At 44.0% G+C, this 27,738-nt stretch overlaps 1 protein-coding gene across 1 annotated transcript in view; it reads right to left on the reverse strand.

Annotated features, from left to right (window-relative positions):
- Nucleotides 1-27,738, reverse strand: part of pde3a (phosphodiesterase 3A, cGMP-inhibited) — a 453,119-nt gene that overhangs the window by 28,407 nt on the left and 396,974 nt on the right. The window contains exons 7-11 of the mRNA XM_048610478.1: nt 25,245-25,330; nt 22,853-23,043; nt 17,889-18,026; nt 8,456-8,567; nt 1,104-1,217 (exon numbers count right to left, since the gene is read on the reverse strand). Coding sequence (XP_048466435.1) covers nt 1,104-1,217; nt 8,456-8,567; nt 17,889-18,026; nt 22,853-23,043; nt 25,245-25,330 — 641 coding nt within the window. The remainder of the gene's footprint in view (nt 1-1,103; nt 1,218-8,455; nt 8,568-17,888; nt 18,027-22,852; nt 23,044-25,244; nt 25,331-27,738) is intronic.

Raw genomic sequence — 27,738 nt, forward strand, 5'->3', positions numbered from 1 at the left:
ACTACGGGGTGGGTTTTATGCCCTGAACCAGCATATTTGAAGCCGGGGGAAGATTATAAGATGAAACAAGTGGACCCTGACCCTTCCCCATGTTACAGAGGCTGGGGAAGGCGTCAGGCAGACCACCCTTCCTTTTTTCCTGTTCAGGCCCTTAAAGTGGCCAGCTAACATCCATGCAATGGCCTCATGCAGCCTCTGCCATTATTTAACAAGTGACAGGGGGAAGTAGACGCCTTTCACTAATTACCAATGCTGTACTGGGTTATGGCGATAGTGTGGGCAAAAATCACTGATGAGTTTAATCAGTCATGATCATATTAAATGACACAGAATGGTCTACTCCTGTTTCTGTTCTTTCATAATTATGAGAGGCAGAGATATGTGAACAGCCAAGGTCTTTTCCCTTGGGTAGGATTCCAAAACAGGAGGGCATAGGTTTAAGGGTAGAGGGTAAAGATTTAAAAGGGACCTGAGGCGCAACTTTTTCGCACAGAGGGTTGTGTGTATATGCAGCGAGTTGCCAGAGGAAGTGGTAGAAGTGAGTAAAATAAAACATTTAAAAGATATTTGGATTAGTACATGGACAGGAAAGGTTTAGAGGGATATGGCCTAATGCCAGCAAATGGGACTAGTACAGTTTAGGAAACCTGAGTGAGTTGGGCTGAAGGGTCTGCTTCCTTGCTGTATGAATCTATGACTCTAACTTGTTCTACAAGGTACCATTTTAGCTTAGTTCAAATACTTTTTGCATTGTACAACGCTATCCACTTTTAGTGAACATAATTGCAAGTGAAATAAACAGGATTACATTGTGGTATGATCAGGAATGGTGCACTTAAGGTTTTCATTTCAACTGTAGCATTTTTAGTCCAGTGGCTATTGCAGTAGTATTAAAATATCATCTAAATTATTTTAATGCGTCCATCCACCGTTTTCAAATTAAAGTAGCACTCCGAGAAAAATAAACCCTTAAATATTAAAAGGCTGCCCCACACAACCAAATTCTTAAAGATTGGTGGAAATATACACAATACAGTGCAGCTGTTAAGTACTTTTGATCCTTCAGTAGAAAAGAAATGATCTTCATTTCTGAATACTTGTACCTGAATCACTCATTGAGCCATGATCATTCATTGCCGTCTGAAGTCCTGGGACTGGCTGCGTGGTGAGGTACCAGACTGCATGTAACACATCAGTGGCATGTATGCGATTATGATCTGTTGATTAAAAATAAGACAAATTGTTTGACAAGGAGATAGCAAGAACTGCCGATGCTGGAGTCAGAGATAATACAGTGTGGAGCTGGAGGAACACATCGGCCAGGCAGCATCGGAGGAGTAGGAAAGTTGATGTTTCGGATCCAGACCCTTCTTCATAAGGGTCCCGACCTGAAACGTCAACTTTCCTGCTCTTCTGATGCTGCTTGGTCTGTTATGTTGCTCCAGCTCCACACTGTGTCATCACTGATGCATTGTTTGCAACATGAACATTAAAATGTTGTAAGGCCATTACCAAACTCAATAACTGTTCCAATGGTTGAATATTTTTTCTGGTGGATATTGAGTTTTTTTGAAAAATAACTGATTGGCCTTTCAATCCCACAATCATTCTCCTGTAACAACACAGCTCCAATACTCATATCCTCCTGTCACAACACAGCTCCAACACCGACATCCTCCTGTAACAACACAGCTCCAACACTTACATTGCTTGCATCGATGGTGACTTTGAAGGGTTTCAAGAAACTTGGTGTCGCTAAAACTGGCGCAGTGGTTAACACTGCTTTTAAATTCTCAAATACCTCCTGGCAGTTTTCTGTCAACTGGAATTTCGTGTTTTGTTTAACAAACCCGTCAGCGGTGCCACATTTCTGCCAAAGGTTGGTACAAATTTCCTGTAGAACCCGCTCTGTCCTAAAAATTGTAGCACTTCCTTCTTCGAGGATGGCCTTTGTCTTCACGTTCCTCAGTGACATCAACCCGTGTCTGATATTGCGCCCCAAGAACATCACTCTGCCTTCACGAATTCTGTTTTTGCCAAATTTACGATCAACTTTGCCTTCCGTAGTCTCTCAAAGAGCTCTGCCAAATACTCCATGTGGTCTTTCCAAGAATGGCTAAAGATCACTAAGTCATCTATGTAGACAGCACAATCCTGCAACAACTCTGTTCATAAGTCTTTGAAAAGTGGCTGGTGCATTCTTCATCCCAAAGGACATTATTTTAAATTGATACAGCTCATTTGGGGTCACAAAAGCCAAAACTTCTTTCATTCTCTCCGACAAAGGTATTTGCTAGTAACCACAAAGTAAGGCCAACTTCATAATGTAAGCGGCTTGTCCTACTGTTTCCACACAGTCCTTCAGCCTTGGGATTGGGGTATGAATCTGATTTAGTCATGGAATTGACCTTCTGTTAATCTACGCAGAATCGGCGAGTACCATCAGATATGGGAACCAACATGTTTGGCAAACTCCACTCGCTTTGACTCAGCTTGAACGATGTCTTCTTGGAGCATTGCTTCCGTTTCCTTCTAAACCTGCACTGTTTTGAGAGGATTAAGCCTGTAGGGGTGTTATTTTATTGGAATAGCATTCCCTACATCAACCTCATGCACTAGAGTATCAGTCCTCCTCATTCTATTTCTACATATGTCATCATAGCACTGAAACAAGTCTTTCAGTTCAGTTCTCTGTTCTGGGGACAGATAGCTCACTATCCTATCCCATTCTTTAAGGACTTCCTCATTATTCAATTTATTCTGAGGCACATCAAGATCCAAATCATCTGGATTTTATTCTTCACTGAGTGGCAGTAACCAGTATCTGTTTCTCCTGTTCCTTTTCCATATCATAGTAAGATTTCAGCATGTTCACATGACATACCCAATAAACTTCTTTCCTATCTGGCGTCTTTGCCAGATAATTCACCTGACTTAACTTCTTCTCAATCTGATAGAGAGCACTAAACCTTGCTTTGGAGGCATCTCCTACCAGTGGTAATAGCGCCAATACGTTATCCCCATGGGCAAAGGTATGAATTTTAGATTTCTTATCGGCTTCTTGCTTCATTATGTGCTGTGCCACCTTCAAATGTTGTCTAGCTAATTCACTTACTCTGTTTAATCTCTCTCTCACCTCAGATATGTAATCCAACTGTGAGATCTCAGACTTTGGACCAATCAACATTTCCTTAATTAATTTTAAAGGCCCTCTTACTTTGTGTCTGAATATCAATTCAAATGGAGGAAACTGAGTCGGTTCATTTGGACCATCTCTAACAGCAAATAATATAAATGAGATACCTTTATCCCAATCATTTGGTAATCCTGGCAATAAGCCCTCAGCATTGTCTTTTATGTCTGATGCCAATTTTCTAATGTTTCCTGGGATTCAGGATGGCAAGCACTTGATGTAAGGTATTTGATGCCTAAACTATCCATGACCTCCTTAAATAGTTTGGCAGTAAAATTGGACCCTTGGTCTGACTGAATCTCCCTGGGTAGTCCACAATGGGTAAAGAAAGCAAGCAACTCCTCCACAACCTTTTTTGCCTTGATATTCTGTAATGGAATTGCCACCAGAAACCTGGTGGACATATCCACTATGGTTAGCAAATGCTGGTTACCACTTTCGGTTTTAGGAAAGGGAGCCACACAATCATTCGCATGAAAGGTTCCTCAAATGCAGGAATTGGCATCAAAGGCGCTGGTTTTATTACTGCCTGTGGCTTTCCTACCATCTGACACGTATGGCAGGTATGGCAAAGTTCAACCACATCTTTATGTAATCCAGGCCAATAGAAATGTTCTGTATTTTAGCCTGAGTCTTCCTCACTCCTGGATGACCTCCTACAGGTAATTCATGTGCTACCCACAATACTTTCTGTCTGTAAGTTACCGACAACATAATCTGGTGAACATCTGCCCATTTCTCATCTGCACTAACCTACCAAGGTCTCCATTTTTGCCTTAAGATTTTATCCTTAAGGTAATAACGTTCTGGAATACATTCTGATTTCTTTTCCGAGTAGGCTTTATGACGTAAATTCTTCATCGTCCCACCTTTTTGTTGTAATTCCATTTACCTTTCAGAACTAAACACCTGTGTCTGATCCCCTACCTGCTTAGGCTTTCCCTTTACCATTTCATCAAACCAGAGTGTCAGCTAACTGGACCTCAACCCCTTCATCTTTCTCATTTTGTTTTCCCTTCTTGTTTTAGCTTATGGCTATGGGATCTTGTCAACACACAGTCTGGAAAAAGTCCAGAGTATTTTCCTTTTAACTCCTCGGTTCCCTGGTTTTCTTTCGGCAGGAAGGTTCAAATATAATGGCTTCATTTTTCCAAATACTTAACTAGTTGAAACATTTTTTTGTTCTGGTCTTAGATGTCGGATGAGCTGCTTTACAATTTTCATTTCTTTCTTGGATGCATGCTTTTATGAACGTGTGTTGTGAGCCATTCCCCCAGGGTTTTGAACGCAACAACAAACCCTACTTTCTTTTAACCCTCAAGCGACTGGTGGAGGACTCAAACTGAAAGATGGTGAGGTACCATGGAGGGTCAACTAGCACAAAGTGGAGCCTAATGTCGTGTTTTTAAATGATATTGTTGTGCAGCTTTCATTGATGAGACGTAGGAGCAGATAAAAGACAGATCTTTGAGGGATACCGCGAGGTAATGGCAATGGAGAGAGAACAGAAGCCACTTTTGGTGATAGTCTAGCTGTGATTGGATAGAACAGAATGAAACCAGATATGTGCATTTCCATCTAGCTGGTTAAGGTCAGAAATCACACGACACCAGATTCTTCAGGTGTTAGAAGGACTGTGGCTCTGAAAGCTTGTGTTTTCAAATTAACTTGTTAGACTATAACCTGGTGGCGTGTGATTTCTGACCTTGTCTACCCCAGTCCAACACGAGCACCTCCACACCATGGCCATCTCGTTGGTGACAGGGGGCAATGTTGGAAGAATTTAGCAGGGCCAAAGCTATACACAAGTTGAGCAGGCTAAAGAAGAATAGTTTACCATGATCATGGTCATGCAGGATGGCATCTGTATCTTCGATAAAGGGGAGGTTCACTGCTGATCTGATGAAGAAGGTTATGGATTCAAATTCTAGTCTGGAGGCTTGGGCAAAAATCTGAGCTGACAGTTCAGGGCAATACTGCTGTACAGTCAGAGCTGCCATTGTGCAGGAGAGATCCTAATTTGAAGGCCTGTCTATTCTCTGAGGTGGACACAAAAGATGCCATGGAGCTATTTCAAAGGAACACAGCAGAAGTGTCGCCAGTGTCCCAGCCAATATTTAATCTGCAACCAACCTCATTAAAAGATGATCTGGCCATTAGCACATTTGGGGGATGTACCTTCCAATGGTTTCCACAGTCATACACTTCGAGCAGTTCATTGGCTGTCAGACCTATGGGAGCATTTGATGTCTTTTTAGAAAACTGAAGGTACTCACAGAAGGTGTAAAGAGAAACAAAAACAAAAACAAAAACGGGGCCAAACAAGCAGTTCTTAGTAAGGGGACGGCCAATATTTTGATTAAAGACAGGAGTTCCATCAGGATCTTACAGAAGGAAAGGGAGATCAAGAGGTATGTGGTGGTAGTTCCAGAGTCAGGGGTGGGGTTACTTCATTGGGACAGGAGGCAGGAAAGAAAGACTGATATTTCTTTTACCTTTATTAAAACTTGTATTTCAAAACATTAATCTGTCCTGTCAGAATTGCTGTTATCACTTCTCTATTTTTATTTGCTGCTTATTTCTGGAAATGAGGGATCAGTATTCCTCTGATGCAAAGAACATTCCAAGTAGCCTTCAAATGGTAGGCCACACCGTTCTTCAATGGCTGCCAGTTATCACTTTACTGGGTGGGAGTGCCCTCATCTGCTTTTATTCATATCTATCCTGTTAGACTCCAATGAAATACAGCGGTGCAGGACATTTCTAACCATGAATGGAATTTACAAGGTGGCAAAACCTGCTACAAATAACAATGCTTTCATGTTTCTGAAACAAGTCATAGGCTACTTAAGCGTGACCTAGTTTGATAAGTCTGAGAATGCAGGAGTGGAACGTGCAATGTGAAGGGTCTAACAATGGCAGAACCTGCCATGTTTACTTCCTCAATGTTTAACTTCTTGAATACAACCCGTAACTTTCCCAGTGTCAATAAATGCAGAGCTGAAAAAGCACAGGTCCGACAGCATCCAAACAGCAGGAAAGTCAATGTTTTGGGCCAAAATCCTTTGTCAGGGGTGTTCCAATTGCACTGTATGCTCACTTCTCCAAGTGAGTGTGATTTAGAATCATAGAATCCCTACAGTGTGGAAACAGGCCCTTCGGCCCAACAAGTTCACACCGACCCTCAGAGCATCCCACCCAGACCCATTCCCCTGTAACCCACCTAATCTACACCTCCCTGAACACTATGGGCAATTTCCCATAGCCAATCCACCTAGCCTGCACATCTTTGGACTGTGGGAGGAAACCGGAGCACCCGGAGGAAACCCACGCAGACACGGGGAGAATGTGCGAACTCCACACAGACAGTCGCCCGAGGCTGGAATCAAACCCGAGTCCCTGGTGCTGTGAGGCAGCAGTGCTAACCACTGTGCTACCGTGCCGCCCTTTAACAATCTCCAGAGTGCTGGAAACAAGAAAGCAGTGTTTAAAGTGAAAATAACAGAGTTCTGAGAATCACAGTGTGAATGGTTTAATGTGAAAGTGCAGTGCTGAAGGAAGGAATGTTTATGATCTTAATCATTGTCCCGTAGCATAGAGGTGACAGTCCCAGACAGTAACAAAGTGCACATTTTGCAACTGCTGTGGACAACCAACCCCAATGATTTTCCAATTTCTGAAGATACTGATAAACATTTTCCCAGGAGGGAGACTGTAGATGGCATGGAGACTGCAGAAGATGATGTAACACATAATAAATAATAATGAGTCTCTGAGTTTCACGGTATATTACAGTAGTGTATGTAGTGTACACGTGCAAAAGCAAAGCTTCATGGTTTTGGACACCAGTGAAGCATTCAACTGAAAAGAATACTGTGTGCAGAGAACAAGAGCCAGACTATCACTGGTCATATCAAGAGGTCACTGCAGGAATTTGGTACAGAGGGAGCAGAAATTGGGCTCCATAATAGGTCCCACTTCTCTGAACCTCAAGTTTCCTTGAGTTTTTGTTTCCCTTGAGTTAGACTCACAGCTTGAGGTTTTGGATCAGATGATTAGCTTTATATCTCTCATTTGCTGTACATACACCTCCAGTTAGCCACAGTCACATTAACTAAGTAGGGCACTAACAAAAAGCAATGAACCCATGAATCATCAAGTGAGGAATATTGTGATAAACCACAAGAAAGGAAGAAGATGGCACAAGATTGAAGTGTGAAGTCTGATCTACGGAACAGCAGCTACCAGTGAGGTACTCTGTCACTACTACAGTGGGGTAGCCAGCCTAGGTCCTGTGTTCACGCGTGGAGAATGTCGGTGTCGAATGTGCAATGCGAAGGGTCTAACAATGGCAGAGCTGTGCTGGAGCTTTACTTCTTGAATTTTCAGTTTGTCAATTAGAGCAAACTGCAAGTTTGTTATGTTTTTGCTTCTGATTTTACCTCTGGAAGTACAGTGGACTTGCTGAATATTTGTTTTATGCACAAATTGAATAATTTATTCAGAGTTGGAATGTGGGAAATGCAGCAACCAATTTACACAGCAAGATTCCACAAACAGAAATGTTTGAAATAGTGCTGTTTGGGATAAATATTGGCTGGAACTTCAGGGACAACACCCGAGCTCCTCATTGAACTTCCACACATACATTGATGGCACACAAATCTCTCAGCTGAAGGATGATATCCCTGGCACTGCAGCACACCCTCAGTACTGCACTTGTACGTCAACATGCAGTTTGTTCTTACATCCCTGAGCAGGACTTGAACCCACAACTGTCTACTACTGTGCACTTACGTACATCCTCCTGCATCTTATTATTGGGGTAAGCATGTAGCGTGATGTCATATGCCAGATTGACATAGCGACAAACCAAATATAGGAAGCACCTTCTTCACAATAATCCACAGACTAAACAAAAGGTGACAAAAGCTAAGCGATGCATGGTGGTGTTGCATTAAACGGTAAAGGATAGTTTGATTGACCCTGCATTCTGAGCAAGAATCTGGCTGAAAAGGAACAGAAATTGGGCTCCGTGATACAATCCCACTTCTCTGGCCCTCGCGTCTCCTTGAGCTGGTGTTTCCCTCAAGATCGATTCGTTGCTTGAGGTTTGGGATCAGGTGATGAATTTTATACCCCTCATCTGCTGTTCATACACCTCCAGGTAAGACCAAGCACATTAATGCCATGTGACAGGTAAGAAAACACTTCAGGGTGAGTTTTTTTATAGAAAGGAAAGTAAAATACGAGAATACTTACAGGGGATGTCTCTGTATCCATTTTCTAATGCATGAAAATAGTTCATGAATTCCCTTAATGGGATTTTAAATATCTCAAAAAGTCCAGTGTCTTCAAACAGTCTGAATGCCACCTGTACCAAGAGAGAGTCAATGATCAGTGAACGGAAAAGAGCAATAAAGAACGGAAATGAATCATCTACAGACCCTACAAATACACCAATGCCCAAATGTTCCAAGTGGTCTTAATTTAATGCTGACAATAACCCAAAGAGAAACCATTTCCCTTGCAAATTCAAGTACCTGATGTGACAGTCCTGGGTCATATGTATAATCCATTCAGCCCCAACAAAAGTGCATTTGTGTTTTCCTTGTCTAAAATAGTATATTTCCAATATGGCCACAAAATAGCTTGAAGAATTTCAATGAGTATTGACAAAATTAACATAATAGATTGTGGGCAATTCAAATCTAATGTGTTTTTAAAAGACTGCACTGGCAGCTGATGCAAGATAAATCAAGTTCAGCACAATTATGATATTAATGTGCACTCTGTTTCCAAGCATTCTGTTCTGTACACATATCAAAGATACCTACTTCACAGAGAATAAATTATTCTGTGCTATAAAACAGATTTTTTAAAAAATATGTCCTCTTGTTTTTAAAATATTTGCAGTATAAAGCTTTTGTTGTGGCTGTGTTCTAATATGGATCTGAGCTGCTCAAGCTGGTGGTGTGAGCAGTGTTAAACTGACCTTTCCATCTCTGAACAACGGCTCAAAGCTCCTACAGCATCAAATATATACAGTATGTTGTATCCTATTCATACTTAACATCATCAGCAGTATACAAATTGATGCGCTCTGTACGTAAATTTTATATAAAATACATGTGAAGGTGTGCAAGTGGAAGCCATTTTGTGCATGATACATTGACATACATGAGTGTATCTAAGTTTGTGTGGTGCCACTATACTAGTTAGTGCTTCGCTGAGCTATGCTCCTCCACCAGTGTAGGGTCCATGTTTTTCTGATCCAAGGAGTTGAACCTATGCTAATAATTAAATTCACCACTGACAGTGAGAGTCAGTATCTCACCCGTTATTGATGGAAGACCTCAACATCCTGTGCTACTCTGGAAGGTATAGGCAGCTGCTGAATGGCCAAAGAACTGTTTTTGGTCAGACTCAGGTTAAACTCCCCATCTACAAGCAGTGTGGGATGCGATCGTCTGCTGTAACATACATATGACAGAAGAGGTATGAATAGAACACCTGAGAATCTGATATTGCCTGCAAAGGGGGATAACGGTGCTGAAAGATTTGAACACTGGGGTCACCCTGAGTTTTGATGGTAAGCATGTTGGATACAATGCCAGATTGGCCAAGTATTACACATCACTCCTGTTTCCTTATTTTGAACAACTCAATGAAAGTGAAAACTGGGACTGATGAGTTGTAGGGAAAGGTATATCCAATTTCACACTGTCTTCAACAGCTACACTGAGCGTAGGTTCAAGGTCTGGTCGGAAAATTAATTCATATTTTCGAATGTAAGAAATGGACCAATTGTACCACTCCAATACATAGACAACAAAACATATTAATTACAAATTGTAATTATAGGCAGTCCTCCATATATCACTCAATAGTTACCTGATTAGTGAATGGAACAACTTGTGAAAACAACAGTTTTAAAGTACGCTCCTTTTAATAACAATGGCAATCCAAATTATCCCTCAAACTCATAACTGTGCTCTGCCAATTTGCTTCTATTCTTCCCTTTTTAAGTAACTGATTCTTAATGCTATCCTCCACAAGTGAAATGGTTATAACTTATCTGAAGTAGACTTGCAGTAAAAAATGTCCATTCCTATTAACATTGGAATCTAACACACCAACTCAAAATAAAAAAAAGCTGTCTAAAACCATGTCACAAGGAAAAGTAAAAACCTTTTGCATCTGCACAAGGTCAGGAACGAGGTGACATTTTATTTTCTGCTCCAATTATTTCCAGTGAACATGCGGGTCACAAGCACAAATTAATATCTAGATAACCTTGGAATACTGTGCAGTGTTTGCCATTATCAATAAAGTTCTTGACTCTAAATTACTGCATGGCCAAAGGTGCTCAATAATAAAGGCACTAAAGAAATTCAGCACTTCCTGAATAAATAAACTGTTAGCATTATCCTTTCATTGAAAAAAAGGCAGCATTTTCAAGTAGAGCAGCAAAACCTCTGAGCTATAAGTGTCGAGTCCTCTTTATTCTGCATGAAACGTTTTGATCAGTGCATTCGGCGCTGGAATGAAGTTGGAAACAAGGAAATATCACTCGTTTTTTTTATTTCGCCTTCTATGGATTTCAGGTAGTCAGGAATACAGACCAAAGGAACAACAGTGATTTTAATGACTCTCAATTCCTGCAGGCATATGAAAAGCTAATTTGTCTGGAACCTGCTTTTTTTTATTCATGCTCAGGATTGGGGGGGTCACTGTCAAAACTGCCCATCATCTTACTGTTCTTGAGAAAGTGGTGATGGATAAAAATGGAACACTGCTTGGAGTCAGAACTTGGCACCTTCCTGTAACCTCCAGGCTAATCTAGCCCCAGAGATTTCCATTACTTCTTCCCAGTACTTTTGATTTCTTAAGATTTACATGTCCCCTCATCTCTGCCCACTTCCACACACAAGTGAATGGCCCACAATAAAGAAAAAAATTAGAAATAAATTATAATCAACCATTGGGATGTGCAGGAAAGTACTGCAGTCTTTAATTCTCCCTCCCTCGAGTGGCATCTCAGATTCTCAGTGGTGAAGGCTCAGTTGTAAGAGATCACAGGTATGAATCTGCTGCGAAATTTGCCATATACACTTACTACACTCAGGATTGAACTTGATATGGAAGAGCATCGATACAAATGGATAACAGGTGGGTAAATGAAGGATGTTCCTGTGACACAGTGGGTAGCATCCCAGTCTCAACAACAGAGATTCTGGGTTCAAGGCCCCCTCCTGGATTTGATGGCTGAAGAAAGCACGTTCAAAATCATGTCTCACTAACTTGATTGAGTTTTTTGACGAAGTGGATTGATGACAGGCAGAGCAGTAGATGTTGTCTATATGGACTTCAGTAAGGCATTTGACAAGGTTCCACATGGCAGACTGGTTAACAAGTTTAGATCACATGGAGTACAGGGAAAACTAGTCATTTGGATACAAAATTGGCTCGAAGGTAGGTGGTGGCGGAGGGTTGTTTTTCAGACTGGGGGCTGGTGACCAGTGGTGTGCCACAAGTTTTGGTGCTGGGTCCAATGCTTTTTGTCATTTATATAAATGATCTGGATGTGAATATAGGAGATATGTTTAGTAAGTTTGCAGATGACACCAAAATTGGTGGTGTAGTGGACAGCAAAGAAAGTTACCACAGAGTACAACAGCACTTGAATAGATAGGCTGATGGCCTGAGGAGTGACAGATGGGGTTTAATCTAGATAAATGTGACGTGCTACATTTTGGTACGGCAAATCAAGGCAGGAGTTGTACACTTAATGGTAGGGTCCTGGGGAGTGTTGCTGAACAAAGAGACCTTGCAGTGCAGGTTCACAGTTCCTTGAAAGTGGAGTCTCAGATAGACAGGGTAGTGAAGAAGGCGTTTGGTATGCTTGCCTTTATTGGTCAATTCATTGACTTTAGGAGTTGGGAGGTCATGCTGCAGCTGTACAGGACATTGGTTAGGCCACTTTTGGAATACTGCATTCAATTCTGGTCTCCCTGTTTTAGGAAAGATGTTGGTAACCTTGAAAGGGTTCAGAAAAGATTTACAAGGATGTTGCCAGAGTTAGAGGGTTTGAGCTATAGGGAAGATGCTGAATACACTAGGGCTATATACCCTGGAATATCAAAGGCTGAGGGGCAACCTTATAGAAGTTTATAAAATCATGAGGGGCATGGATAGGATGAAAAGCCAAGGTTGTTTCCCCAGGGTAGGGGAGTCCAAAACTGGAGGGCATAGGTTTAAGGTGAGAGGGGAAGATTTACAAGGGACCAAGGGTCAACTCTTCACGCAGAGGGTGGTGCGTGTATGGAATGAGCTATCAGATCAAGTGCTGAAAGCTGTTAAAAATACAACATTTCAAAGACATCTGGATGCTAAATGATTGGAAGGATTTGGAGGGATATGGGCCAAATGCTGGCAAAGGGGACTAGATTAATTTGGGACATCTGGTGGGCGTGGATGAGTTGGACCGAAGGGTCTATTTCTGTGCTGGTACATCTCTATGACTCTAAAATGTGCCCAAACAGGCTGAGAATCAAAGTCAAAAAAGAAAGTTCTGGAGAAACCCATTAAGTCTGGTATATTTGCCTTTTCAAATTACGTACAATTCCCAGATGAAAATTTACCCTCCTTTTAGGTACTCTGTGGAGAAACAGAAATGATGCTTTGGCTCCAATATGACTCTTCTTTGGAACTGTACCTTAGAATAGTATTTTGGTTTCATATTAGGTTGTGTATCAACTTGTGAATCCTTACAACATCTGCCATTGGTAAGTAGTAAGAACAGGAGAAACTTAGGGCAGCTGATGGGTCAGAGGCTGGCACTCGCAACACCAGGGATCAAGGTTCAACTCTAACCTTGGGTGACTGTGTGGAGTTTGCACATTTTCCCCGTGTCTGAGCAGGTTTCCTCCGGGTGCTCCAGTTTCCTCGCACAGTCCAAAGATGTGCAGTTTAGGTGGATTGGCCATGTGAAATTGCCCCATAGTATCCAAGGATGTGCAGGTTGTGCGGATTAGCCTTGGTGGGATGCTAACATCATTACCAAGAGCTCCAACTACAACATGTCGGCAGAAGTATGAACTGTGATAACAACTCAGACTCCTTTACAGCCAGAGAAAGTAGGAACTGCAGATGCTGGAGAATCCGAGACAACAAGGTGCAGGGCTGGACGAACACAGCAGGCCAAGCAGCATCATAGGAGCAGAAAGGCTGACGTTTCGGGCCTAGACCCTTCATCAGAAAAGGGGGACGGGAAGGGGGTTCTGAAATAAATAGGGAGAGAGTGAGAGGCGGATAGAAGATGGATAGAGGAGAGGATAGGTGGAGAGGAAACAAACAGGTCGAAGAGGCGGGGATGGAGCCAGTAAAGGTGAGTGTAGGTGGGGAGTTAGGGAGGAGATAGGTCAGTCCAGGGAGGACGGACAGGTCAAGGGGGTGGGATGAGGTTAGTAGGTAGGAGATGGAGGTGCGGCTTGAGGTGGGAGGAGGGGATAGGTGGGAGGAAGAACAGGTCACGGAGGCAGGGACGAGCTGGACTGGTTTTGGGATGCGGTAGGGGGAGGGGAGATTTTGAAGCTTGTGAAATCCACATTGATACCATTGGGCTGCAGGGTTCCCAAGCGGAATATGAGTTGCCGTTCCTGCAACCTTCGGGTGGCATAGCTGTGGCACTGCAGGAGGCCCAGGATGGACATGTCGTCTGAGGAATGGAAGGGGGAGTTGAAATGGTTCGCGACTGGGAGGTGCAGTTGTTTATTGCGAACCGAGCGTAGGTGTTCTGCAAAGCGGTCCCCGAGCCTCCGCTTGGTTTCCCCGATGTAGAGGAAGCCACACCGGGTACAGCGGATGCAGTATACCACATTGGCAGATGTGCAGGTGAACATCTGCTTGATGTGGAAAGTCTTCTTGGGACCTGGGATGGGGGTGAGGGAGGAGGTATGGGGGCAGGTGTACTAATTCCTGCGGTTGCAGGGAAAAGTGCCGTGTCTGGTGGGGCTGGAGGGGAGTGTGGAGCAGACAAGGGAGTCCCGGAGAGAGTGGTCCCTCCGGAAAGCAGATAAGGGTGGAGAGGGAAAGATGTCTTTGGTGGTGGGGTCGGATTGCAGATGGCGGAAGTGTCGGAGGATGATGCATTGGATCCGGAGGTTGGTGGGGTGGTACGTGAGGACGAGGGGGATTCTTTTTTGGTTCTTATTGCGTGGACGGGGTGTGAGGGATGAGTTGCGGGAGATGTGGGAGCCACGGTTGAGGGCGTTCTCGACCACTGAGGTGGGGATGTTACGGTCCTTGAAAAACGAGGACAACTGAGATGTACAGGAGTGGAATGCCTCATCCGGGGAGCAGATGCGGCGGAGGTGAAGGAATTGGGAATAGGGGATAGCATTTTTGCAGGAAGGTGGGTGGGAGGAGGAGTATTCTAGGTAGCTGTGGGAGTAGGTGGGCTTGAAATGAATATCGGTTTCTAGGTAGTTGCCCGAGATGGAGACAGAGAGGTCCAGGAAGGGGAGAGAGGTATTAGAGATGGTCCAGGTAAACTTAAGGTTGGGGTGGAAGGTGTTGGTGAAGTGGATGAACTGTTCGAGCTCCTTGTGGGAGCACGAGGCGGCGCCGATACAGTCATCAATGTAATGGAGGAAGAGGTGGGGTTTAGAGCCAGTGTAGGTATGGAAGAGGGATTGTTCCACGTAACCTACGAAGAGGCAGGCATAGCTTGGGCCCATGCGGGTACCCATGGCCACCCCCTTTGTCTGTAGGAAGTGGGAGGAATTGAAAGAGAATTTGTTGAGGGTGAGGACAAGTTCGGCTAAGCGGATGAGGGTGTCAGTGGAGGGGGACTGGTCGGGTCTGCGGGACAGGAAGAAGCGGAGGGCCTTTAGGCCATCTGTATGGGGAATGCAGGTGTAGAGGAACTGGACGTCCATGGTAAAGATGAGGTGTTGGGGACCGGGGAATTGGAAGTTCTGGAGGAGGTGGAGGGCGTGGGTGGTGTCACAGACATAGGTAGGGAGTTCCTGGACCAAGGGGGAGAAAATGAAGTCCAGATAGTTGGAGATCAGTTTGGTGGGGCAGGAGCAGGCGGAAACAATGGGTCGACCAGGGCATTCAGGTTTGTGGATTTTGGGAAGGAGATAGAAGCGGGCAGTGCGAGGTTGGGGAACGATGAGGTTGGAGGAGGTCACCTGAGGTGATGAGGTTGTGGATGGTTTGGGAGATGATGGTTTGGTGCTCAGGGGTGGGGTCATGATCAAGGGGGCAGTAGGAGGAGGTGTCAGAGAGTTGGCGTCTGGCCTCGGTGATGTAGAGGTCAGTGCGCCATACTACAACTGCGCCTCCCTTGTCCGCGGGTTTTATGGTGAGGTTGGGATTGGAGCAGAGGGAGCGGAGGGCTGCACGTTCTGCGGGGGAGAGGTTGGAGTGGGTGAGAGGGGTGGAGAGGTTGAGGCGATTGATGTCTCGACGGCAGTTGGAGATGAAGAGGTCGAGGGAGGGTAGGAGGCCTTGGGGTGGTGTCCAGGAGGAGGGGGTGTGTTGGAAGCGGGAGAAGGGGTCAGTAGAGGGAGGGTTAGGCTCGCGGTTGAAGAAGTAAGTGTGGAGGCGGAGGCGGCGGAAAAACTGCTCTATGTCCAAGCGTGAGCGATATTCGTTGATCTGTGGGTGGAGGGGGACAAAGGTGAGCCCTTTACTGAGGACTGCCCATTCGTCCTCAGTAAGGGGGAGGTCTGGGGGGATGGTCGACGGCAGTTGGAGATGAAGAGGTCGAGGGAGGGTAGGAGGCCTTGGGGTGGTGTCCAGGAGGAGGGGGTTGACGGCAGTTGGAGATGAAGAGGTCGAGGGAGGGTAGGAGGCCTTGGGGTGGTGTCCAGGAGGAGGGGGTTCGACGGCAGTTGGAGATGAAGAGGTCGAGGGAGGCTCCTTGGAATGTTCACTTACATTTAGTAAAATGCTCTTTCAAAATATAAGTTGCCTTTGTAGTGTTCCAAGCTGCTTGGTGGCGTATTCTGCAAGTAACACAAACTGGCCTCTGGTATCTTATGGCCTCATGCCGCCTCTTCCAGGAGGATCACTGGGAAACAGTCATAGGAACAGGAGGAGACCATTCATCTACCAGGGCCTGTCCTCCCACATTCAATTATCTGGCTCCTCTGTACGTTAACTCCATTTATCCACCTTGGTTCTGCACATTGAAAGCTCTTGTTGAGCTAGAGTCTACCGATCCCTGCTGTCATGTTTTAGGTTTCACCTCCCTGCCTCAAAAGTGTTTCTGCCACTTGGAGTCCCAGATTTCTCTTCCCACTTGAGTGAAAAAAGTGCTTAAAGTGCTTCCAAACATCGTCCCTGATTAGCTCAGCTTGAATTTCAATATTACGCCCTCTATTGTTCAGGACTCACATTCCTTCCCCTCACCCGGCCAAAGAAATTTCTCTCTATCCTATCAATCCTTTAATTATCAACCCCTCAATTTTCTGTACTCCAGGACATGAAAGGCCCCTGTGCATCTTTCTCCTCTCGCTTAACCAAATGGTACTGAGATTATTTTGCCTAGCCCCACACAATATTTGGCTCTTATCTCTCTAGTCTCTTCAATTTCAGGAAACCTGTGAGCGTAACTTCAGGGAGATGGAGGAGTCCCATCAGAAAGCAATGGAGGAACTTCAACGGCAACATAAGCAGGAGTTAGAGAAGGTCCAGCAAGACAAGGACCGACTGTTATCCGAGGAAGCTAATGCCACCATTTCTGGTAAGAGCAGGGTGTCACAGATCCAGTACTCTCAACGTTAAGGGATGGAGGGAGGCAGCTTTTGATCACACTGTGGGTCTAAAAGTAATCTGCCTGGTAATATTTTCATTAAGGGTTCACCATGTGATGATATTCTAGGGCTCTATCTCCACCTATCATGTATGTTTTACCCCTCCTCGCACTCTATCTTCAGATTCAATGGCTTCAAAAAAAATTACAAACATGCAATATTGATGGGAAGAAAAGGACCATCTACTACATCAAGCCTGCCCCACAAAACAAGGCAGTTGGAACATCATGGCTAGAGATTTCTAATTCATTCCTACCCGCACACCTTGCCCTTCCTTTTCTCTGTTGCTACATAGTCTTCTGAGACAGGGAAAAGACCTGATTTTTATCTACTTCATTAAAAAAAATTCATTTTAAATTTGCTTAGGGATAAGGAGAACCAAATCTATAAAAACAACCTGCCTACTTTGAGCAACTGTATCAGTAGAAACACTATTCGTTTTGATAGATCTGGACATGGATTTGAGGTATTCAAAGTCCACGAGGAATCTGGATAGTGTAGATATGGTATAAATGATCCCACTAGCAGAAGGATCAAGAGCCAAAAACTATCAATTTAAGGTAACATGCAAATGAACAGGAGGCAATGTTTGGAAAAACCTTTTTTTACAGAAAGTAGTTAGGATCTGGAATGCGCTCCATGACAATGTGGTGGAGGCAGATTCAGATATGGTTTGCAAAAAGGAATTGAACAATTATCTGAACAGACACTATTTGCAGTATGGCAGGGAAAAGGCAGACAGATGAGATTAACTGAGTCTGTCTCATTAATTGCGAGCACAGGCATGATGGATGGTATAGCTTTCTTCTATGCTGTAACAATTACAAGAACAGCCGTACTCCAGCATGACAGAAAGACACACTCACCTGGCTGAGGATTCGGCCACACTTGGAGCCCGTCATCTCGACAAGATCAAAGATGGGAAAATTCCAGTTGTTTAATTGTGTAAATAGTGGCTCCAGGCCTTCTAATAGCAGGGGTTCCGGGGCAAGAATTGGTTTATCCTGGAAAATGAAAGGAAGAATTTACCCAAAAAGAAGAAGAAACTAGTTTTCTATATCTTTGATGAGAATCTTGTCACGCATCTTTAAACTAACATGCCCCTGGATTGCATGGGTGCAAAACTGGCTTTACATTCAACTGATAGTATCAGTCCCCAGTGACTTCCCTGGAGAGGACTGAGTGTGGTGGAAAAGTGATATTCCACCTAATCCGGTTGACTCCCTGTCTGCTCAGCTTGGCTAAGAATACCAGCCTTATGTTTCAATACAATTCTATTGTAAATAGGCATCGCTACACCACAAGGACTGCAACTGTTCAAGAAAGGTGGCGGGGTGGGGGGTGGGGGGACGGGGGCGGGGTGCTCACCACCACCACCCCTTTGAAGGCAGTTAGCGATGGGCAATGCTGCCCAATGCTAGCCAGTGATGCCCTCATCACGTGAACAAATAAATCTTAAAAATTGTATATTTGGTCCTTATTCCTGTGCTTCTATTTCAAATTCTTATGTTTATAATTATAATGGAAATTCTCCATGTAAACATGTCACACTATAATTACACCTTCCTGCCAGCGATGGTGCTATAATGCACCTCTTCTGCCTGGATTACAGAGGAATGCTTGCATTCTCACCAGCTGCCCTTCTCTACTTGACAAACTGCAGCACATTTTGTTATTTACCTATGTTACGACCGAGGTTGGAAAAGAGCCATTCTCTACTCTTACTATTCTACTAGTCATAACATAAAATTTAAATATTTTACCCAGTTATCAAAACGGCCAGTTATATGCTTTGCCTATATTGTGTTTACAATAAAAGGACCTATCTGCCAGGTTTTATTAATAAACAGCAAAACTAACAGTTTCTTGTGAAAACAGAACATATTCAGCCAACCAAAAATGCTGGAAATCACAGTGGGTCAGGCAGCAAGCTAACGTTACAAGTCTAGGTAACTCTTCGTCAGAGTATCAACACAATCGATCAAACATGGAACCTCAAAATATTAATAATGAAGTGTCTTCATAACACCTGTGAATATTAATTTTAAATCAATATCTGGAGTTTTGAGGTCAGTCACAGAGTCATAGAAATGTATAGCACGGAATCAAACTCTTCAGGACAACTAATCCATGCCGACCAGATATTCTACATTAATCTAGTCCCACTTGCCAGCATTTGGCCCATATTCTTCTAAAGCCTTCCTATTCACATACCCATCCAGATACCTACCTCTGGCAGCTCATTCCATAAACGCGCCACCCTCTGAGTGAAAAAGTTACCCCTCAGGTCCCTTTTAAATCTTTTCCCTCTCACCTTAAGTCTATACCCTCTAGTTTTGGACTCCCCTACTCTGGAGAAAAGACCTTGATTATTCACCCTGTCTATGCTCCTCATGATTTCATAAACCTTTATAAAGTCACCTCTCAGCTTCCAGTACTCCAGGGAAAATAGCCCCAGCCTATTCAGCTTCTCCCTATAGCTCAAACCCTCCAACCCTGGCAACATCCTTGTAAATCTTTTCTGAACCCTTTCAAGTTTCACAACATCTTTCCTATTGCAGGGAGACCAGAATTGAACACAGTTTTGGCCTAATGATACTATCATAACACTCGGACTTGTCACAGAATTTCTATAATCTTTCATTCTGGGACTTGTGATTATCAAATCAATGTGATATTCAGCCAAGAGATCTGAGGTTTATGTGAACATGATGCGTCTCTTTAACTAATCTCCTGAAGAATCCTAATGGAGATCCGCAGAGTCTGACCCAGAAATTCTATGTTGGAAAATTTCATTCAATAGAGAAAAATGCACAGAAAGCAAAATACAGAAAGACAAAAAGAAAGATGAGATAAAGAAGACAAAAACATTTGAAGTTAAACATTTTTAGATCCCTAACAATGATGAAAATATGAAGAAATGAGACTCCAAGTTAATTATCTGATCTAGGGAGTCTGTTTATCTGTAATCGAGATTCACTTGCTGATAAAAATTTCACTAAATATGCCCCAATACTATCCAGCATAGTTACATCACCTCCAGAGGGAAATGCCAAAGTTCACACTTTTCATGTGTTTCAGTGTTGAATCTCAGTGAGAATCCATTAAAATGAAGATACTTGACCAATAAGGTATCAATGATAGCAATAGCCTAATTTATACCTTTATCTACACCACTGCAAGGTCTGGAGATTTCTGTCTAATTTACTTCTTAATAGTCAACATTACCGGCCTCAACACTATTCTCACTACCAAATCCAGGCCAGTTTATTTCATTAGCACAGAATTCATATGATTTAAAAAGACGAATTGAATAGTAATAGTAACAGTAGCTACTGCTTAAGAATTACCAGCCTTCTAAAATCTCACTGCACAGGAAGACTTAATTCTTGCCACCTCATGTACAGTGTCATTATAAACTCTAATTCTCTATACCTTGAATGGATATAGTAATAAGCCAGTTAGGTTAATGAACCAATAATTCGTAGAAAATTAGTTCAATTTCCAACAAGGCTGTTTGAAGACGTCAAATTAGATTTTAAAAATCTGGAAATAAAATGTCAGTATCGACTATCATATTCTCCTTACGGTACAATATCTCATTAAGATAATCAGAAATAAGGGCACAGCTAGGCTATTCGGTTCATTGATCCTGCTCTCCCATTTAACAGCTGATCTGTTGTGATCCTGAATCCATTTTTGTGCCTGCTCCTCACTCTAAAGTAACCTTCAACTCCCTTCAGGGAATGATAGCTGCTGTTCCTTGGGCCAGTCTCCATGTGACTCAAATTCTGTGGAGCCTGAGCTGCTCTGTGAAGTGTCCTAGCAAACTACTCATGGTATCAGGGCAACTGAGGACAAACAACTGCATGCCAGCCTCACTGTGGAATCCTACAATTAATTGAAAATTTTAATGCATCCTTTCCCCGAAAATTCTTCCGAACTCTGCACTTTAACATTTTTACATGCTTTTCTTCTGCAGTGCATGAAACTGATATTCCTACCAATCATGGCTTTCGACAGGTCAAGTTTATCACGGCTCCCCTGGCGTCATATGTAGTTGTGGATTTTGGCCACTGGATAGCACAATGGACCAGTTTATCTCTCAACTCCCCAGTTTGTTGAGCTTGTTAGGGAAATAGTCTGAAATGTGAGGAGTTAACTCTTAAAGAAAGATATTATCCTTTATTCTTATTTCCTTATTAAAACAGTGGTTTCAGTCTGTGAAACCTGTTGCCTGTTTTCCCCAGGATATGTCGAAGAAGAACCTTGTGCTGAATTTTAATGGCCACCCACAGGTGGGGAAACAGCTACCCGAGTTAAATAAGGGCACTGGCCTACCTTGACTGTATGGAGGGTAGGCATCAGGAATAACAGGCAACCTGAGAATTCTGCCCTTACCACGCAGCCTGGCAATGTCGAGCCCTGGGAAAGAGAGGGCACCTTTGTCCCTTCTCTCCGACCACCACCACCATGCCAATCAGAGGCTTCACATCTCCACATCCACCATGGCCTGTCCAGCAATGCCCAACCATCCCCTCTCCATGTCCCTCTACCCCTGTCCAAACCCCTCCCATCATCAAAGACCTCTCGCACCCTCATAATGCTCTCCTACAACCCCTTCTGTCAGGCAGACGGACCATACACGCACCAACAGGTTCAGGAACAGCTTCTTCCCTGCCATTATTAGGCTGATGAATGGACTCTCTAACTTCAAATAATGTTGATCTTGTTAATGCTGATCTTGCTTTGTGCACCTCCTGTGCAGCCATAACCTTGTACGCCTCGCTCTGTCGAAGCTCCCCTTGATCTGTATGTCCTTGTTTGCTATGATCTGCCTGTACTGCTCGCAAAACAAAGCTTTTCACTGTACTTAGGTGCACACGACTACAATAAATCAAATCAAATCCCCAAACCCCTCCAACACCTCCCTATGCCCCTCCATTCCTCCCCATGTCCTTCTCCAAGCCCCTGCACTCCTCGCCATGCCCCTCCATCCTGCCCATTTCCTCCGTCCCTCCCTCCCATGCCCCTCCACCTATCACAGCCACTTGGCTACGGCCTGCAGGTTATGAGGTGGGAGCAGCATTGCCCCTCATACCGATAACCTGCACTGCCGTGCAAATTACTAAAGGTGCCTGAGCCGGCCTAGCAGAGACAGGCTCAGCCCTGAAATCTGGGTTGCAGGATCCCAGCCTCAGCATTATCCAGTCTCTAAAGATTTGGGTTCTGTGGTGTAATGGAGAGCATTCTGCCACTCTGAATCCAGTGATTCAAATTCAGAAACTCAGTGATATAGTGACAGTGTCCCAACCTCTGAGCCAAAGGTTTGGGTTCAACTCCCACCTGCCCCAAAAGTACAATGTGAAATGTTCAAACAAATGGATTAAAATAACTATCTTCCACATTCTAGTTTTATAACTCGCCACTATAGGACATGTTGTCTTTAAATAGGCAACTGCTTATAAATCTCAAGCCCCTTCTCTTGTGGAGAGGGTGAAGTTACCGCTGTCCAATTAAACTACTTGCAAGTATTTTGCCATCCTCATTTCTAACTACTTGTGAGAATGTTAATCCATGGAATTCTCTCTAAATGGGACTTTGAGACAACCTGCTGAAATAATGGCAGAAACGTGTGAGAGTAATGGTTTGAGGTTTACTGTGAAAGCATTTGCTGCTTTTCAAAAAAATGGTGAATCCCATGACGCTTCCTGAACCATGTTGCTAGCAAACAAGTTTCAATCCATTCATTGTACTGTGGCATGGTGAGCTGCTCAAAGCATCAACCCAGCATACCTTCTCTCAAAGCAAACTCATTCCAGTGACGTACCTCAGCTGGAATCAAATGATGCAACATAAGGCTTTCGGGCCTATAGTTTCTGCAGTCAGAACTTTTGAGGGATTGAACCAATCCTTTTGAACATGATTCCTGCTCTTCATCATTCTGTGTGATGTCACTGCTGTCGCTGTTATTTGTTTCATGGGTGCTGTCATAGTCAGATGTCGCTTGTGCAGCGTCCTCTGCAAGGAAATAAATATTCATCAGAAATGGTCCCATCTCCTTTTCTGTCTTGCTCTTTGAATAATAGCTCTGGCACTCGTTGCCAGAAATCAGGCTGAAACCAGACATTTTACTGCTCTCCACTATCCACATGGTACAAGTCAGGAATATTCTCCGCTTGCCTGGATGAACATAGAACACTCAAGAAACTCAACCCCATCCAGGATGAAACAGCTTGCTTGATGTACACCAACATCCACTTCCAGCACCACCGATGCAAAGTGTGCATCATTTACAAGATGCTCTGCAATAACTCACGAGACTCTTGTGACCCATGTCAGAAGGACAAGGCAATGAACACACGGGTGCATCACAACCTGTAGGTTCCCCTTCAAGTCACACAACACCCAAACATGGAACTATATCAACACTGGCTGACCCTTAGAAGACAAAGGGTGTTAGTGGACGGAAAATATTCAACATGGTGCTCAGTTACAAGTGGTGTACCACAAGGATCTGTTCTGGGTCCTCTTCTATTGGTAACTTTTGTAAACGATTTGGATGAAGGAGTGGAAGGGTGGATTAGTAAGTTCGCGGATGATACGAAGGTGGGTCGAGTTGCGGATAGTGCGGAGGGCTGTTCCAGGTTACAAAGGGACATTGATAGGATGCAGAGCTGGGCTGAGAAGTGGCAGATGGAGTTTAACCCTGAAAAGTGTGAGGTGATTCATTTTGGAAGGACAAACTTGAAAGCAGAATACAGGGTTAATGGAAAGATTCTTGGCAGTGTGGAGGAGCAGAGGGATCTTGGGGTTCATGTCCACAGTTCCCTGGAAGTTGCCACCCAGGTGGATAGAGTTGTTAAGAAGGCGTATGGTGTGTTAGCTTTCATTAATAGAGGGAGAGAGTTCAAGAGCCGTGAAGTTATGCTCCAGCTATACAAAAGCCTGGTTCGGTCACATCTGGAGTATTGTGTCCAGTTCTGGTCGTCTCATTACACGAAAGATGTGGAAGCTTTGGAAAAGGTGCAGAGGAGATTGACGAGGATATTGCCTGGAATGGAGGGAAGGTCTCACAAGGAAAGGTTGAGAGAACTAGGGCTTTTCTCTTTAGAATGACGAAGGATGAGAGGTGACTTGATAGAGGTGCACAAAATGATCAGAGGTATAGATAGAGTGGATAGCCAGAGACTTTTTCCTAGGGTGGAGGTAGCTATTACGGGGGGGTGGGGGCATACTTTTAAAGTAAGTGGAAGTAGATATAGGGGAGACGTCAGAGATAGGTCTTTACTCAGAGTGGTCGGGGCGTGGAATGCATTGCCGGAGAAGGTAGTGGATTCGGCCTCATTAGGGGCATTTAAGTGGCTATTAGATAGGCATATGGGTGATAGTATAAGGTAGTGGTGGAGGTTAGATAGACCTTAGGTTTAGGGTAAAAGTTCGGCACAACATCGTGGGCCGAAGGGCCTGTAATGTTCTATGTTCTATCTATTCTCCCTTCACCATCATGGGATCAAAATCCAGGATCCAACACCTGTCCCCACTCACCTACTCACTGCATGGTAGAGGTACACGCACAGCACAGGTTCACCATTACATTTGCAAGGGCAATTAGGAATGGACAACAAATGCTGGTCTTGCAGACGATGCTCAATTCCCATTAACTGGAATAGATTATGGGCACAGACTGCCTCTTCACCGTCTCTCCTACTAACTGGTATGTGGAGAGGACAAATTCAAAAATGAGAGAAAAACCACAGTTACCATTATGGTTTTTGAGTTAAAGGATGCAAGCATTCAAAGACACCCATCCAGCACCTAAACCCATCCTACCGAGTGCCTTATAACTGAGTAGCAGTAGGTTAGGTGGATTGACCATGCTAAATTGCTCATAGTGTCTAGGGATGCGCAGACTAAGTGGATTAGCCATGGGAAATGCAGGGTTACAAGGATAGGGTAGGGGAGTGGGTCTGGGTGGGATGCTCTTTGGAGGATCAGTGTGGACTCGATGGGCCGAACGGCCTGATTCCACACTGTAAGGGATTCTATGATTCTATTCTATGATTCTAAAATCAGTACAAAAAAACCGTAGAAACATTGCACAGTTTGGCATTCTGCCTAGAGTTTCCACCGACACAACAAAGCTACCCAGCACCATCGGGCGAATCTTCATTATGACCGAGTCCAGGATAGTGCAGTGAACATCGATGATAGAAGCTTACCAGTCCTGCTTAGTGAGTGGGCTGGTGCATCAACTCGATCCGCTATGCTGTCCGAGTGTGTCAGTTTACTGAACGGTCGGCCACAGCTGCAACATAGAAAAGAAGGAGTTTTGAAGTAAAGTCCATAAATAATGGCGACTACAGTCATCTAACGGAGCAATGATGTGGAAGTGCTGGTGTTGGACGGCAGTGGACAAAGTCAGAAGTCACACAACACCAGGTTATAGTTTGATGGATTTATTTGAAATAAACCCGTTGGACTATAAACCTGGTGTCGTGCGACTTCTGACTAACCGAGCAAGGTAGTAGACCTATTTAAATACGAGCCCAGTCAATAACACATTTAAAGAACATGGCTGCAAGCTGTTATATAAAAAGATGTCAAGCTGGATTTCTGCAGCTAGAAAACAATCAAGGTACATCTCATTTGCTGACATATTATTAGTTCACTGCTCTTAGTAACCTTAAGAATGTCTCAAAACAGTTGAATTACTACATGACTGTGGCCTGCATATGCCTTATGGTCTGACATTATGAAGAATATTTTCAGAACTTAAATCTATATGTTATTTTCATCAATTTCATATGCAAAGTCAGATCATTCCATTCTAAAAGAATTGGAAGGGAATATCTTTGAATGCTTTGCTGATGTCACTCGATTAAGAAGGGATCCAAGTGTAATTCCATTCCTGTAATTAAGGGTCTGATGTTCTCCTCAGTCTGCAGAGCTAAGAAATCACACTAGGGTAACATGGAATCACAGGTACGTATCCACATTTTAGCCAACAATGTGTCGCAGTGTTACTTCCTCAGTGTGTTGGATCTTTCTGTTCTTCTAAATCCTTCTGTGCCTTTGGACTAACCTCCTGTGTACTTTGATAGTGAAGTTTTATCCATCACCTATCCCAGTCTCTCATCATTCCAAATCCAGAGTCACCCTGATTCTGATATCTCGAATTCCATTCTCTTCTCAATAATTCATTGTTTCACCAACAGAGCTCTCCCTACTCCCAGTTCAAGCCATGACATGTCCATTCTTTCATTTGTGAATCACGTAGAGATGAATATTTATGTGAAATGTATACTAGAAATGCAAGGATATCTCTGCAGGAGTTCCTCAAGGTAGTGTCCTAGTATCCAACCATCTTCAGGTGCTCCATTTAAGCCCTTCTCTCAATAATAAGCCAAATGCACACAATCTCCAGTTCCATTTGCAACCCTTTAGATACTGAAGTAGTCAATGCCCATGTGTGGCAAGGCCTGGGCAATATTCAGGTTTAGGCTGATATGTAGAAGGTAATACTCAGAGCACACCACAAAGGCAGTGTCCACCACCAAAGCGAGAGAACGCAACCATCTCACCTTAGAAACCTATAGGAACATAGAAGATAGGTGCAGGAGGAGGCCATTCAACCCTTCGAGCCTGCTCTGTCATTCTTCATGATCATGGCTGGTCGTCCAACTCAATAGCCTAATCCTGCTTTCTCCCCATAACCTTTGATACCATTCGCCCCAAGTGCTGTATCTAGCCGCCTCTTGAATACATTCAATGTTTTGGCATGGACTATTTCCTGTGGTAATGAATTCCACAGGCTCACCACTCCTCGTGTGAAGAGATGTCCCCACACCTCCGTCCTAAATGGTCTACCCCGAATCCTTATACTGTGACCCCAGGTTCTGGACACACCCACCATCGGGAACATCCTCCCTGCATCTACCCAATACAGTTCTGCTAGAATTTTATAAGTCGCTGTGGGATCCCCCCCTCATTCGTCTGAATTCCAGAGAAAACAATCCCAACCTAGTCAATCTCTCCTCATAGGTCAGACCCGGAATCAGCCTGGTAAACCTTCGCTGCACTCCCTCCAGAGCAAGAGCATCCTTCCTCAGAAAAGGAGACCAAAACTGCACGCAATATTCCAGGTGTGATCTTACTAAGGCCCTGTACAACTGCAACAACACACCATTGCTCCTGTACTCGCAACCTCTCACAATGAAGGCCAACATACCATTTGCCCTCATTACTGCCTGCTGTACCTGCATACTTACCATCAACGACTGGTGCACAAGGACACTCAGGTCCCACTGCACACTCCTCTCTCCCAATTTACAGCCATCACATGTGCTGAATGCCCGACTCTCAATATTTGGAGGCTCCCTTTGGTAAGAAACTGAGCTAGTTCAGCCATACAAATACTGTAGTTCCACTGGGAGGTTAGGCCCTGTGAATTCTTGTCCATCATATGTAAGACAGGAATGTGATGGAATACTCTTCATTTCCCTGCAAGAGTGCTGCTTCAACACTCAAGAAGCTTAACACCATCCAGGGGAATGTGTCAGTATTTACAGGGGGCTCCCTGGGGGAACGTGTCAGTGTTTACAGGGGGCTCCCTGGGGGAACGTGTCAGGGTTTACAGGGGGCTCCCAGAGAAATGTGTCAGTATTTACAGGGGGCTCCCAGAGAAATGTGTCAGTATTTACAGGGGGCTCCCAG

This window comes from Rhincodon typus, chromosome 22 (assembly GCF_021869965.1).
Source record: "Rhincodon typus isolate 14 chromosome 22, sRhiTyp1.1, whole genome shotgun sequence".
Lineage (NCBI taxonomy): Eukaryota > Metazoa > Chordata > Chondrichthyes > Orectolobiformes > Rhincodontidae > Rhincodon > Rhincodon typus.